Source organism: Mirounga angustirostris, unplaced genomic scaffold, assembly GCF_029215605.1.
Source record: "Mirounga angustirostris isolate CCGP_5_RB_7025 unplaced genomic scaffold, mMirAng1.0.hap1 SCAF_1, whole genome shotgun sequence".
Lineage (NCBI taxonomy): Eukaryota > Metazoa > Chordata > Mammalia > Carnivora > Phocidae > Mirounga > Mirounga angustirostris.
Genome location: NW_026991709.1, coordinates 213,304,111 through 213,316,547, shown reverse-complemented (window position 1 = coordinate 213,316,547; position 12,437 = coordinate 213,304,111). Strand labels below are relative to the sequence as shown.

At 62.7% G+C, this 12,437-nt stretch overlaps 1 protein-coding gene across 3 annotated transcripts; it reads right to left on the bottom strand.

Moving 5' to 3' along the window:
- Positions 1-72: 72 nt before the first annotated feature.
- MFSD12 (major facilitator superfamily domain containing 12) lies at positions 73-9,463 on the bottom strand. Of its 3 annotated transcripts, XM_045863346.3 has the most exons (10): positions 9,057-9,462; positions 4,824-5,034; positions 3,042-3,180; positions 2,766-2,948; positions 2,477-2,569; positions 2,304-2,396; positions 1,666-1,836; positions 1,496-1,590; positions 586-716; positions 338-479 (listed from the first exon to the last, which is right to left on the bottom strand). In XM_045863346.3, the coding sequence occupies exons 1-10, from the start codon at positions 9,352-9,354 to the stop codon at positions 457-459; spliced, it is 1,437 nt and encodes a 478-aa protein (XP_045719302.1). In that variant the 5' UTR covers positions 9,355-9,462; the 3' UTR covers positions 338-456. The 3 variants fall into 3 exon arrangements, with proteins under 3 accessions (XP_064430816.1, XP_045719302.1, XP_064430824.1); XM_064574754.1 differs by lacking the exon at positions 338-479 and having other exon boundaries at positions 648-784; positions 9,057-9,463; XM_064574746.1 differs by lacking the exons at positions 1,496-1,590; positions 1,666-1,836 and having other exon boundaries at positions 73-479; positions 9,057-9,463.
- Positions 9,464-12,437: the final 2,974 nt, after the last annotated feature.

Here is a 12,437-nt window from a genome sequence, read left to right as displayed (position 1 = left end):
ACTGGGCCAGAGGCAGGCAGACGCAGGGCATACCAGCTGCCCTCTCCCCAATCTGGGCTCTGGGCACACATCTGAGGCCACAGTCCTCACCCACGGGTGGCTCTTTATTCGTGGCCAGCAGTGGCCTGGGCACAGAGCATGGGCCTTGCTCCTCCCTACCCCCTGCCTGAGGCTCCCGTCAGGCTCAGTGACCACGTCGTGGTCGGGGGACCTGGCGGCATGTAGCAAACTGCACCCGAGCCTGGGGTGAGGGGTGAGCCGGGCGCACCCCTGGATCCCAGAGCGCTGAGCTCCGTGTCTGGGATCCTGAGCGTCCTGCCCCCACAGCCAGGCAAGGATGCGGGGGTAGGGATGGGAGGTGGGGGCGGCACGAAGGGAGGGCTGCTCCTGGCCTCAGCTGGTCCTGGAGTATACAGAGTTCATGTGCACAGGACGGCAACCGTGGCGCCTGTGGAATCAGGGCTGGGCTCCAGGGTCCCCTGCAGGAGAAAGGGGTGGGGTGGAATCAGTGGAGGGGGGCCCAGCCCTCCAGCCCTCCAGCCCTCCAGCCCCTGGCCCACGGGGTGGGGCGTGGCTGGGACTCACAGCTCCGCAGGCGGATGGGCCAGATGAGGAGACTGCAGAGACAGAGGGTGGCGGCCACGCCCACCCCGCCGGTGGCGGCCACCATCACCCAGCGGTAGAAGCCCATGCAGGCCCTGCAGCAAATCTCCAAGCTAGGGGGAGGGCAGAAGCAGGTGAGTTGCCATCTGTCAGGTCCCTCCAGCCTGGACCTCCTGCTCAGCTGTTGGGTAGCCAGAACCAGGGGGTCACCCTCCACCACCCACACCCTCCTCCCACATCTGCCCCATCCCCTCCCTCCCTGCCCGTCACTTACTCTGCTCCAACCCCACGGGCCTCCCCCTGTTCCTCCCAACACACCAAGCCCAGTCCTACCACAGGACCTTCGCACTGGGGGTTCCTCCCCATTTGCCTGGAACTCCCTAACAGGTCTCCGGTCCAATGTCACCTCCTCAAGGAAGCCCTCCCTGACCTCTTGCCCCAGACAGGTCTTCATAACTGGGGTTTTCTCCACCTCCTTGCCACTGGTTTGGATCACACAGTTCTGTGCTTATTAAAGGAGCTGGTATTGCCCCCAGGTCAGTGAGGACAGAGGAACAGGCTTTTGTTCCCAGATCCCAGGCTTCTATAAGTCTCCACCCAGTGGTCTAGAACCATCTGGGTCCAAAACCCTAGGTTCTGAGGGTCTGAACGCAGATTCTGGCTTTGCCCCGGCCCTGCCCACTCCTACTTCCCCAGTACGTCCGGACGCTGTGTCCCCAGCACACAACAGCCCGCCAAGTGCCCCAGGTCAGGAGCAAGCGGGTCTCCCCAGGGTGCGGGCACCACCCGTGCGCTGGCCTTCGTCCAGGCTGAACCCCCAGACCCGGGGCAGTGCCTGGCACTCAGCACGCACAGCACGTTCTTACTACACGAATAAATGAACAGCACTCACGAGCAGGGATACAGGCTCTGGATGGCCATGACTGCCAGCCCGTTGGCCACTTTATCCGAGAAGCTCATGGCCCCGTACACGAAGGCTCCGCTGTGCTGGGTACACGAGCAGGGAGGTCAGCAGCCGCAGCGCGGCCGCGGCCCCCAGCACGCCCCGCCCGTCAGCCTTACCGTGTGGGGGCCGATGAGGTCGGCCGTCATGGCCAGCGAGGTGACGAGGATGGTGGCGCAGCCCGTGCCCAGCAGCACAGCTGCTGCGTAGACGGCCATGCCCAGCCCGTCTGCCAGGGCCACCCAGGCTGCGAAGGCCAGGATCACCAGGAGGCCCGCGAAGTAGGTCAGCTGCGGGGGAGCCAGCCGGCATCAGGGCCGCCTCGCTGCGTGGCGCCTGCCCTCCCCGGTCTTCAGCCGGCCGGACCCCCTGCCCGCCGCCGCAGGGACGGGGTCCAGCTGGACCCTCCCTGCGGCACCCCGAGCTCGGACTCGGAGGGTTCTGGGGCCAGGGGTGCTAAGCACGCCGAGCCAGCCCCGGGGAGCTGCGTGGAGACGGAGCAGGCTGCAGCCAGACGCAGGTCCATTAAAATCAAACACGGTGACGTGTCGAGCTCCTTAGTTGCACCGGCCAGAGTTGCAGAGTTCCAGGGCTCCGGGCCACCGCCGGCCACGGCCCCGGGCAGCACGGAGTCCCAGAGCCACGCGGAAGCCAGACCCGGGGCTGCCACGGGCTGGACGCCACGGTCTGGAGCCACCAGTTCTCGGGGTCCTCAGCTGTGGGGGCCCCCACCCCTCCGCCCGTCCTGCCCACTTACGTTCCTCCCGATGCACTTGTTGACTGGCTTCATGAGGAAGGAGGAGCAGAAACCGCTGAGGTACATCACCAGCGGGATGGTGGCGATGAACTTCTGTTGGGGCAGAGTGGGTGTGGGCACGGGGGGCCCCGGGGCCGTGCCACCCCCTGCGCCATCCGGCCCCCCCAGCTCACCTTGGGCAGGTTGAGGGAGTAGGTGAGATACATGGCTATGTACGTCTGGGACAGGTTCACGATGAGCCTCGTGCTCATGTACAGCAAGCCCACCTGCGGGCAGGCAAACCGAAGGCTCGGGTTGGGGGGTTGGGGGGCTGGGGGGGCCCACGTGAGCCGCTCGTGGTGACCGGCCGCCAGGCTGGCGGGGCGGGGAGCAGTGACGGAGGGAGGGCGGCAAAGGGACTGCGTGCCCCCCACCCCGTGTCCGCCATCCCCGCCCGCAGCCCCGCGCCCCCCGGCAGCGCACCTGATAGAAGGCCGGCTCCCGGAGCCAGTGCTTCCAGAGCAGCAGGGGCCGGGCGGTGGCGGGGGCCAGCAGCGGGCTGTGCTCGTCCGGCTCCTCCGCCCGAGGCCGGCGCCCTTCCCTGGTGCCCAGATGGAACAGCAGCGAAGAGACGGCCCCGACTCCCACCACCAGCAGGGAGAGGTTCTGGAGGCCAGGCAGGAGAGGGGTCAGCGGCTGCGCGCTCAGCCCGGGCCCTGGGTTCGGGCCACCGGGGTGTCCCAGCCGGGCCCCGCTCACCTGGAACACCGGCACGTCTTGGACGCCCAGCTGGTCAGTGACCCTGCGGGCCCCCCCCAAGCTCGGGGAGCCCTGCAGGTGGAGCAGCACCCAGGCGGCACTGTACACGGTGATGCTGGCCACCACGGTGAAGGCGTACCTGGCGGGGGCAGGGCGGGCTTCAGCGCGGGGCCGCCGGCCACGCTGCCAAAGCCGCTTCCGGCCTCCAGGGAATCTCTGGTTGGGGGGCGTTCGGCCACCAAACGCTGGGTGGCCGCAGCAGAGCCCTTGCTGCCCGTTACGTGATGACTGACGGCCAACCCGCGACTCCACCCTGACATCCCAGCTGCCTGGGCCGGGGGTACAGAGACTCCGGGAAGACCTGAGACGCTCAGAAGCCAGGATTTGGGATTCTTGGTTCCCAGATCCTGCGCCTTGGTCTAGAAGCATCTGGGGCCCCTCCTGCTTGTAGCCCCGGAACGGTGCCCCTCCAGGGGCTGGGGGTGTGGGGGCAGAGCCTCTGGACCGCACACAGGACTCAGTTTCCCTTTGTGAGAGTGGGACCAATACCCCAGAGATCAAAGTGGAGAGGCCACAAGACTGGCAGGAACGTGCCTGCCGGTAGAAGGCGGCCCAGAGCCTGGTCTCTCAAGCCACCCGCCAGCTGGGGCCCTCGGGGCCCTCAGGGCCCTGGGCACTGGGCAACCCCTGTCACTGGGGCCGCGCCCACGCCCGAATGCAGAACCCAAGGGCAGGGCGGGGAGGAAGCCAGGCTGGGCCGCAGTGAAGATGCTTCCACGACAGCAGGAGGAGTGCACACCTCGCAGGCGCCCTCCCGTGGGCAGCCCTTCCCTGAGCTCCAGCCACGCCGGCCGCCACCACCCATGCTAGCCCTTCCTCCCGGAGCTCGAGCCTCTACCCTCTTCCGAGCACACGCTGTCCCTCGGGGACGCACGCTGCTCAGACCCTCTCAAGGACACGTGACAGATCTCGGGACTGCCAGGGGGATTAAAGACGGTAATCCTCGTGAAGGGCCTAGAAATGTGCCTGCACACAGCAAGCACTCCATAAATGCTCCTGTTACCATCCTATCCAGCAGAAGGTCTGTCAGGACCTCAAGCAAGTCAACAGGCCAAGTGCTAGCCGCATCCTGCAGGCGGGATTCTAAGATGGCCCTGGTCCCACCCCGTCCAACCCCTCCCCTGGGGGAGGGGGCCTATGGACACGGGATGTCACTCCCAGGTTGAGGCAACACTTTGTGGCGAAGGTAAAGGGATTCTGCAGCTGGAATTAAGGGAGATGATCCTGGGTGAGCCAGACCTAATCAGGAAATCCTTAGAAAAACCTAAGCCTCAGCTGAGACCCCTGCCCTAACCAGTACCCTGAGGGGAGACCACGGAGCAGAAAGTACAGCTAAGTGGTGGGGCGCCTGGGTGGCTCGGTTGGTCGAGCATCCAACTCTTGGCTTCCGCTCAGGTCACGATCTCAGGGTCGCGAGATCGAGACCCGTGTGAGGCTCCGCGCTGAGCGGAGTCTGAGATTCTCCCTCGCCCTCTGCCCCTCCCCCCACTCTCAAATAAATATTTTCAAAAAGAAGAAAAAAGAAAATACAGCTAAGCAGAGCCAGACCCCGAAGCCACAGAAACCGTGAGCTGATACGCGCGTGCTGTCTGAAGCTGCTAGCTCTGGCCGTTCACGCGGCAACGGCTCACTAACACACTTCGACCGTCCCAGAGCCGCGCCCGATCGCGGGAGGGCCGCCGCTTCCCGGCCTGGCCCGCTGTGCTCGCACGGAGGCCGCACCTGAGGGCCGTGAGCTCCACCTTCTCGTGGTCGCTGGTGGCCAGCTCTGGGATGAGGCTGAGGTGGGCAATCTGCGTAGCCGCCCAGCCGAACTGGAAGATCACGATGAAGGGCGCGTAGTAGAGGAGGGCGGCCCACTCGGGCGTGGCTGCCCCGCAGCCCAGACACGGGCTGAAGATGAAGGGGAAGGACAGCAGGACACAGATGGTACCTGGGGAGGAGCAGAGAGCGGGGAGGTCACACCACGGGCCTTCCCACACCAGCCCCGGGCTCCCAGGGCCTGACCTGGTGGGGACCCTTCCACAGTCACAGACCGGGGGGGGGGGGGTCCGCGGCCCACGGCTTCCCTGGGGAATAGTTCCTGTGACAAATGGCGAAACCGAGGCAGGGAGCCCTGGGGTCCCCCTGAGGTCATGCAGCCCAAGAGGACAGCAGGGCCAGGGCTCCACCTGTCAGTTCAGGTTATGTGCCCCCAGGGCTGGCGAAACTGAGACACACAACGGGCTGTTGTGTTCCCAAGGTCACGTGCTGCAAGTACAAGAGCAGGGCCAGGACCTACGGCCAGGTGATAAGACAGGACAAGAATGGGGCTTCCCCCTGCTAGCCTCGGGCTCCCCAGGGGTGCTCCCTTGGTGGCAGGTGGGGAAACAGAAGCACAGAGCACCTGCGGCGTCCCCTGGAGCGCTGCCCGCCACAGACACGCTTGCTTTCCCGCCTCCTGGCAGAGCTTGCCCCCCAGCTCCTGCCAAGCGTCCCACCGCGCACCCAGCAGTCAGGAGGCCAGGTGATGCTGGGTGAGGCTACGGTGGACCCTGCCCTCCCTGAGCCCCAGTGTCCCTATCAGCTCATGAAGGGGTCTTTCCTTTACCTGATACCTCAGAAGAAGCCCAAGTGCGCGGGGGCAGCCAACAGGCCCTGCAGGACCTGCCCCCCACCCCCCACCCCCACTCCAGCCACACAAGGAGGCCTCCTAGCCTCAGCACACGAGGCTCGGTCCTGCCCCAGGGCCTTTGCACCAGCTGTGCCCGCTGTTCCCCTCACATCCTTTCGTGCCTCAGGACTCAACTCAAATGCCACCTCCTCAGCAAAGCTCTCCCTGACCACTGCAGTCCCCAGCAGGCCCCTCCCTGTGCTGACACTTCCCTGATCACCACAGTCCCCAGCAGTCCCCTCCCTGCGCTGACACAGTCCATCTGGACACGGCTTTCCTCTCACATGCCTTAGCCCACACAGGGATTCTTTTGTCTCTGCTTGTTTCCTGCCTGCCTCCCCCAGCGGAGACTGGGCTCTGGGAGGGTGGGCAATAGGTCTCTCAAGGTCATTTCTGGGGCCCTGGCCACCAGCACGGAGCCTGGCACATATCTTTTGGGTGAGTGTATAATTATACTAATGTCATCCACTTACAGCCCCAAGAAGCGGGTGTTCCTATTCTCCCCGCTTTCCAGATGAGGACACAGGTTCAGTGTGTGAGCCGCTGGGCCCTGAGCCATGTTCCTTCCCTCTGCCAGGACAGGCCCAGCTCAGCACCCTCCCCTGCTGGGCCTGGCAGCTGGCCTTCCCCTCTCCCTCCAGGCTCAGGACCTCATGCCGTAGACCCTGGGGCCAACTCTGCATCCTGGGATGGGGAAATGAAAGCAAAGGCACCCTTCCTTGCTATTTCTCTGGAACTGGGGCCTGGGAGGGGCATCCTGAGCTCATGCCTGGGGGCCCCGGGGGCCGCCTCAGGGCCAGGCACAAACTATGTAGACTCTGGTCAGAAGAATGTGCTTCCCTTGCCAGAATCCACCCTGAAGCTGGCCAGGCCAGGTTAACCATTGCCTGGATGAGGCTGCCTGGCCGGGGGACTTGAGGCAAGTGACTTCCCCTCCCTGGGCCGCAGTTTCCAAAAAGTACAGACATTGAAAATACCCAGCTCCCAAAGTCAGCATGAGAACCAGGAGTTAACCTATGAAAGTGGGAGCTCCTATGGCTCTCAGCCACTTCCTGCCTCAGCAGCTTCCAAGCTGGGCTATGTCACCCTTGCACAGCTGATTCAATGGGTTGGAATGCCCCCCCCACACACACACACTCCTATTCATCCTTCAAATCCCCAAAGCTTCAGAGCTCCACTTCTCCCTTATGAAACCCAGTTCACCCACATGCCCCAGCCTGGACCCCATGGGAAAAATCCATGTATGGCTCTAAGGGTCCTCTCTGGGCTAGAGCGGGGGAGCCCAGGGGGCCTGCTAAGGGGAAAAGTGAACCCACCACCCACAGGCTCAGGGGCAAAAAAAAGAGAAGTGGGCACTGTTTCCAAGGTGATTCACTCAAGCCACCTTATCAGGCCAAGAGGAGCTGCCCCAGTTTCCTCTCTCCACAGATCCTCCTGGGTCTCCCCACATACTCACCCTGAGGTAGAGAAGGGGTGCAGGTGGAGGCCTTGAGGTCCCGTAGGGACACCTATCCCCCAGGCCTGTTTTACATAAACACAAAGCCTTCAGTTCTTTATTTACAAAGGTGCCTAACTCCTGCCTCTGCCGGGGGACTCAGATTCTTCCTCCGGGGTCAGGTGGACCCTCCCACCTACGAGAGGGGCACACAGGCAGGCCTGGGGGCACATGCAGTGTCCACTGCCCAGCTACCTTCCCACAGCTGGCTCCGTCTCCTCAGGGGTGTCTCCCCTGCCCGCCCCAGAGAAAAGACTCCCCACCTCTGTCACCGGTCAGGCCTAGGGGCTGTCTTGTGTGTTTGTCCATGAGTTTATCTATTATGAACAAAACTGCATTGAAGACTGGGCTCAGCTCTGCAAGCAATCCCAACGTCAGCCCAAAGACGGGCACCTCTCGCGTCTGTTTTTCAGATGAGGTGATCACCAGTCTGTCGGAGTCTCCTGTCTCCCCCTGCTTCCCTCCCTGGCTGCCATGGTCTCAAGTGACCCAAGAGCAGCCTGGGTGTCCTCAGTGCCCGAGAAACCTGACATCCGGCCACTTGGGCCACTTGGAGATCGGCTGCACCTTGCAAAAACAGCACTCGCCAGGGCCCAGGGCGAATCCTTGCCTCCCCGGCCGCTGCTCCCAAGGGCAAGGAGGCAGTGGTCAGCCCCTCCTAGCTTCTAGAAAGCTGCCACCCAGAATTCACAGGATTGGGCAGGATTCCTGTGCCTGCCTCCTGAAATGCCCAGCGGAACCCAAATGCCAGGATGCAGCAGGCACCTCTGCCAGGGAAAGAACAGCAGAGAAAGTGGCTGGGGCTAATCTCACGGCCCAGGATCCGTGGTGGCAGAGAAGGGATGCCAGGAGGCAGGCCTTATCAAGGGTGTGCACTGGGCAGGACACCCCGGCTCCTGGGGGACCTGCCTCCTCCCCTCACCAACAGAGGTGTTCTGACAACTCCCCCAGGACACAGCTTGACCCTGTTGGGCCCACAGACCCCATCCTCCTCAGCCAGACACATGCAGACCCCTGCCTCTTCCGTCTGGCCCCCAAGTCTTAGCTCCCCAGCGCAGCACCCGTAAACCTCCCAAGCACCAGGTTCCCCATGATGGGGCAGAGGATGGGCAGGAGTGCGCTGGAGAAACGGGACAGACTGACAGAGGGGGCTCCAGGCAGCCTGGCCCTCACTCGGACAGAGTTGTCACCCAGACAGACAAATGAAAAAGTCAAGCCGACCAGGCCGACTGACAGAGGTGCCACCAGGCAGTCAGACCCAATCCAGAGAGGGTTCAGGGTGCCCATGGGGGTCAGACAGAACGACAAAGGGAAGTGCCACTGGAGGGTCACATGAGTGGTCAGGTGGCAGACGGAAGAAGCACAGAGCAGTTAAGCAGACAGATGGAGGAGGTCAAGGATGGGGCAATAGAAGGGTACTGAGCAGCCAGATAGAGGAGGTTCAGGACGTAGAGCAGGCAGGCAGGCAGGCAGGCAGGCAGGCAGAGAGGGGAGGCTCAGGCCCCGAGGCAGGCAGTGGGCTAGGAGAGGTCAGGCCCCGGGGCAGGCAGGCTGGCAGTGGAGGGACAAACTGCGTTGGGGTAGGCTCAGGCCCCAGGGCAGGCAGGCAGATGGGGGAGGCTCAGGCCCCGAGGCAGGCAGTGGGCTAGACGACGTCAGGCCCCGGGGCAGGCAGCCTAGCAGCGGAGGGGGGCTCGGCCCCGGGACAAACAGTGCGTTGGGGGAGGCTCAGGCCCCGAGGCAAGCAGGCAGAAGGGGAAGGCCCCGCGGCAGGCAGTCGGAGGGAGGAGGCTCGGCCGCGACTTACCGACCAGGTGCCAGGCCTTTCGGGGGCCGCAGCGCACGCAGCGGCCGGCGGCGCGGTCGGCCTCGTAGCCCACGAGGGGCGTGCACAGCCCGTCGGCCACCTGGCCGAGCAGCAGGAGCAGGCCGGCGCCGCGCGAGCTGTAGGCGCGCACCGAGTGCAGGTAGAGCAGCAGGTAGGTGAACCACATGGACGCGCACAGGTCGTTGAGGAAGTGGCCCACCGCGTAGCTCAGCCGCGCGGCCACCGACAGGGGCCGCGGCGGCGCCCCCGCTCCGGCCGCCGGGGGCCCCGGGCCCATGGCCGCGCTCCGCACCCGGGCCGGCCGGCCTGGCGCGCGGCAGACGCGAACCCCGCGCGCGAGCCGTCCGCGCCCGGCTCTCCCCGCGCCACCGCCCAAGCCCGCCCCGCCGAGCGCGCCTGCAGCCTCCGGGCCCCAAACCCCAAATTAAGGCCCGGGTGGGGCGGGGCGGGGAGGGCTGGCGGCCGCCTCCACCAATCGGGGCCGCGCGCCGGGGCCCGAGAGCCAATAATCAGAGGGGGCGTGGCCTCGGGGCCAGTCCGGCCCCCACGCCCTGCTCCCGCGGGGTGGGACGGTCCTAGCGCCCGACGGCTCACCTTGGCGTTAGCGGGACGCTCACCGGCTGGGGGGCGACGCAAGGGGCGCCCACACCCAGACTCCTGCCTTCTGGCCCGCGCCACCCTGGCCTGCCCGCAGCTTTACGAGGCCTAATGTGTGTGTGTGTGGGGGGGAGGACGGGGTGGACTGGAGGCTTGCGGGGTGGGCTGGGGGCGTGGGGGATGGGGGAGAATTCTGAGCCTGAGCTCGCCACTCCTTGGGGTCCCGTAACTTCCCAACTTCCCGGCCCGGAGAGACCCAGTCGCACGCGGAGAGGACGCATTAGTTCTAATTAATTAGTTATTAAGGATAATAATGGGGGTAATCATCATAATAACCCCAGCTGGCATTTAATGAGCGCTGACTGCCAAATGCCCCACGTGGGTTTTCTCACCCAAGCCGGGAGGGAAGCGGGCCGAGTGGCTCCCATTTCACACGCGATAAAACAGGCCCGGAGAGCGGGGAGGGCGTGCTCGGGGACGCAGTGAGTCAGGTGCATGCGACACCACCCGAGGCCTGCGCTCAGAACCCCTCCCCACTCTCCTCCAACGTCCTCCCACGACCGGGTCACCACACAAGCGATTTCAAGTTCCCCCAAGCTTTGCGTGCAGTCGTCCCCCCCACCCCCACCCCTCCGCGCCTCCTCCAGCCGCGGTTAAACACCTGCGCTCTGGAGCCAGAAACTTGCGGTCCAAATCCAGCCCCACTCCCTGCTAGCTGTTCCAGCTGGGACAAGTCCTTTAACTCTGTGGGGTTTCAGTCTTCCCAGATCTAGAATGGGTATAATGTACACTAAAAGTCATATAGGGGCGCCTGGCTGGCTCAGCCCATAGAGGGTGCGACTCTTGATCTCAGGGTCTTGAGTTCCAGCCCCACGTTGGGTGAGATTCCTTTAAAAATAAAATAAAATAAAATCTTGTATAATTGTTAGCTCTTAATAGTCTCAGCCAGAAAGTCTTCTCATCACCCCCCCTCCCCTGCTGGTCATACAGTACTCTGGGCTGCCCCCCATCAGGGCCGATATCTGCTCTCCCCCCACCCCAGCTCTTAACTGTGTCCCCCACTGAACTATGATCCTCATGAAGGCAGGGACCGGATCAGCTACCGATGCCTGGCACATAGGAGCTCAAGAAATATCTGTCCAATGATTGTATGGTGGGCATGGAGGCAGAGATTCAAAACTGCAGACAGAAACTGGGAGACAGGAACCCACTGACAAACCAGAGGCTCCGGCACCCCAAGGGGGTCCTAGCTCAGAACTCCACACTGATGCAGACCACCCACCCCAATACCCATTTTTTTATGGAAAAGAGCCTGAAAACTGGATGTGGGTGGGGTAATGGGGACTCGAGATAACCTAGCTGGGGAGCGGGGAGATAAGGGGTCACAGCTTTTGGAGGAGATAAGGAGAGACAAGAATCTCAATTCTTTCCTCCCTGCCGGGCATGCTCCTTCTGTTTCTCCGGGGCAATGAAAGTGATTTAAAGAAATTCTTGCCTCAGCCTTACACGACATTTAAAAATACTTGCCTAAGTTTCTTTAACATTTTTTTAAAGTTCTTATTTATTGGGGTGCCTGGGTGGCTCAGACGGTTAAGCGTCTGCCTTCGGGTCAGGTCAGGATCCCGGGGTCCTGGGATCGAGCCCTACGTTGGGCTCCCTGTTCAGCGGGAGTCTGCTTCTCCCTCTGCCTCTGCCTGCTGCTTCCCCTGCCTATACACACTCTCTGTCAAAAAAAAATCTTTTTTTAAAAAGTTCTTATTTATTGATTTAAATCATCTCTACCCCCAAGGTTGGGCTTGAACTCACGACCCTGAGATCAAGAGTCACGCAAGATCAAGAGTCACACGCTCCACGTCTGAGTCAGCCGGGCGCCCCTCACCTAAGCTTTGTATTTACATTTCTCCTCTCCTTTCATCCCACATCCTTAGGGGATCTTACACTACTTCTTGCCCATTTTACAGAGAAAACAGGCTCTTAGAGAAGTCCCTTGCCAGAGGGCACACATCTAACAAGAGGCAGATTCAGGATCCAAACTGGGCTCCCCGCGTGATCTGCAGCATCTTTGAGTTCTTTATTCTCGGACAGGGGAGGGCCCACCTGAAGAGAAAAGGTGCCCGGTGTTTACTCTTACCAGCCTCCTGTGTGGGTCAGGAACCCACAGGGAGCATCCCTCGAGCAGACCCAGCACAGGGAGCGGGGGCGTTTAGCAGAAACACCAACATATCTCTGGGTTTTCCTGCCGGTGGGAGCCAGTGAATATTTCCTGGCCTGGACGCGGGGGTGGGGGTGGGGGGAAGGCAAGAACAAGGCGGACCCTGGCAGGGAGCTGCCTCTGAGCTGTGTCCTTCCCTCCTTCCTTCCTGGACTCACTCATTCAGCGGATCTGGCCTCATGCTGAACAGTGCAGGAGCCCCAAAATTCTGAAGCCCCTCGTCTGAAGCAGGGGCAGAGCCGGCCCCTCTGTGGTTGGTGCTGGTGCTGGAGGGGTTAGACATGGGAGGGCTGATTGAATGGCAGGCAGAGTCTGGACGTTACCTCCAGATCACTGGGGAGCCATGGGAGGGTTTTGAGAGGAGCTGGGAGAGTCAGATAAAAAGTCGGATGGGGGTGGCCATGGGGGGCGTCTATTCCAAAGCAGGCCTTGGCTACAGGGGTTGGGAACCTAGTGCAGAGCACACATGCCCCCATAAGAGCCCGTGTGAGATTTGCGGGGAAGATCAGAGACGGTCCTGCCTGAAGGGAGGATGTGAGAAAGGAGGGATG

Bases quoted from the DNA above. Each gene is read 5' to 3' on its own strand.
- MFSD12 (XM_064574746.1), bottom strand. From the start codon at position 9,354: ATGGGCCCGGGGCCCCCGGCGGCCGGAGCGGGGGCGCCGCCGCGGCCC. The intron at 5,035-9,056 runs GTAAGTCGCGGC...GCTCCTCCCCAG, and splicing joins AAAGGCCTGGCACCTGGTCG to GTACCATCTGTGTCCTGCTG. The intron at 2,570-2,765 runs GTGCGCTGCCGG...GCCTGCCCGCAG, and splicing joins GGGAGCCGGCCTTCTATCAG to GTGGGCTTGCTGTACATGAG.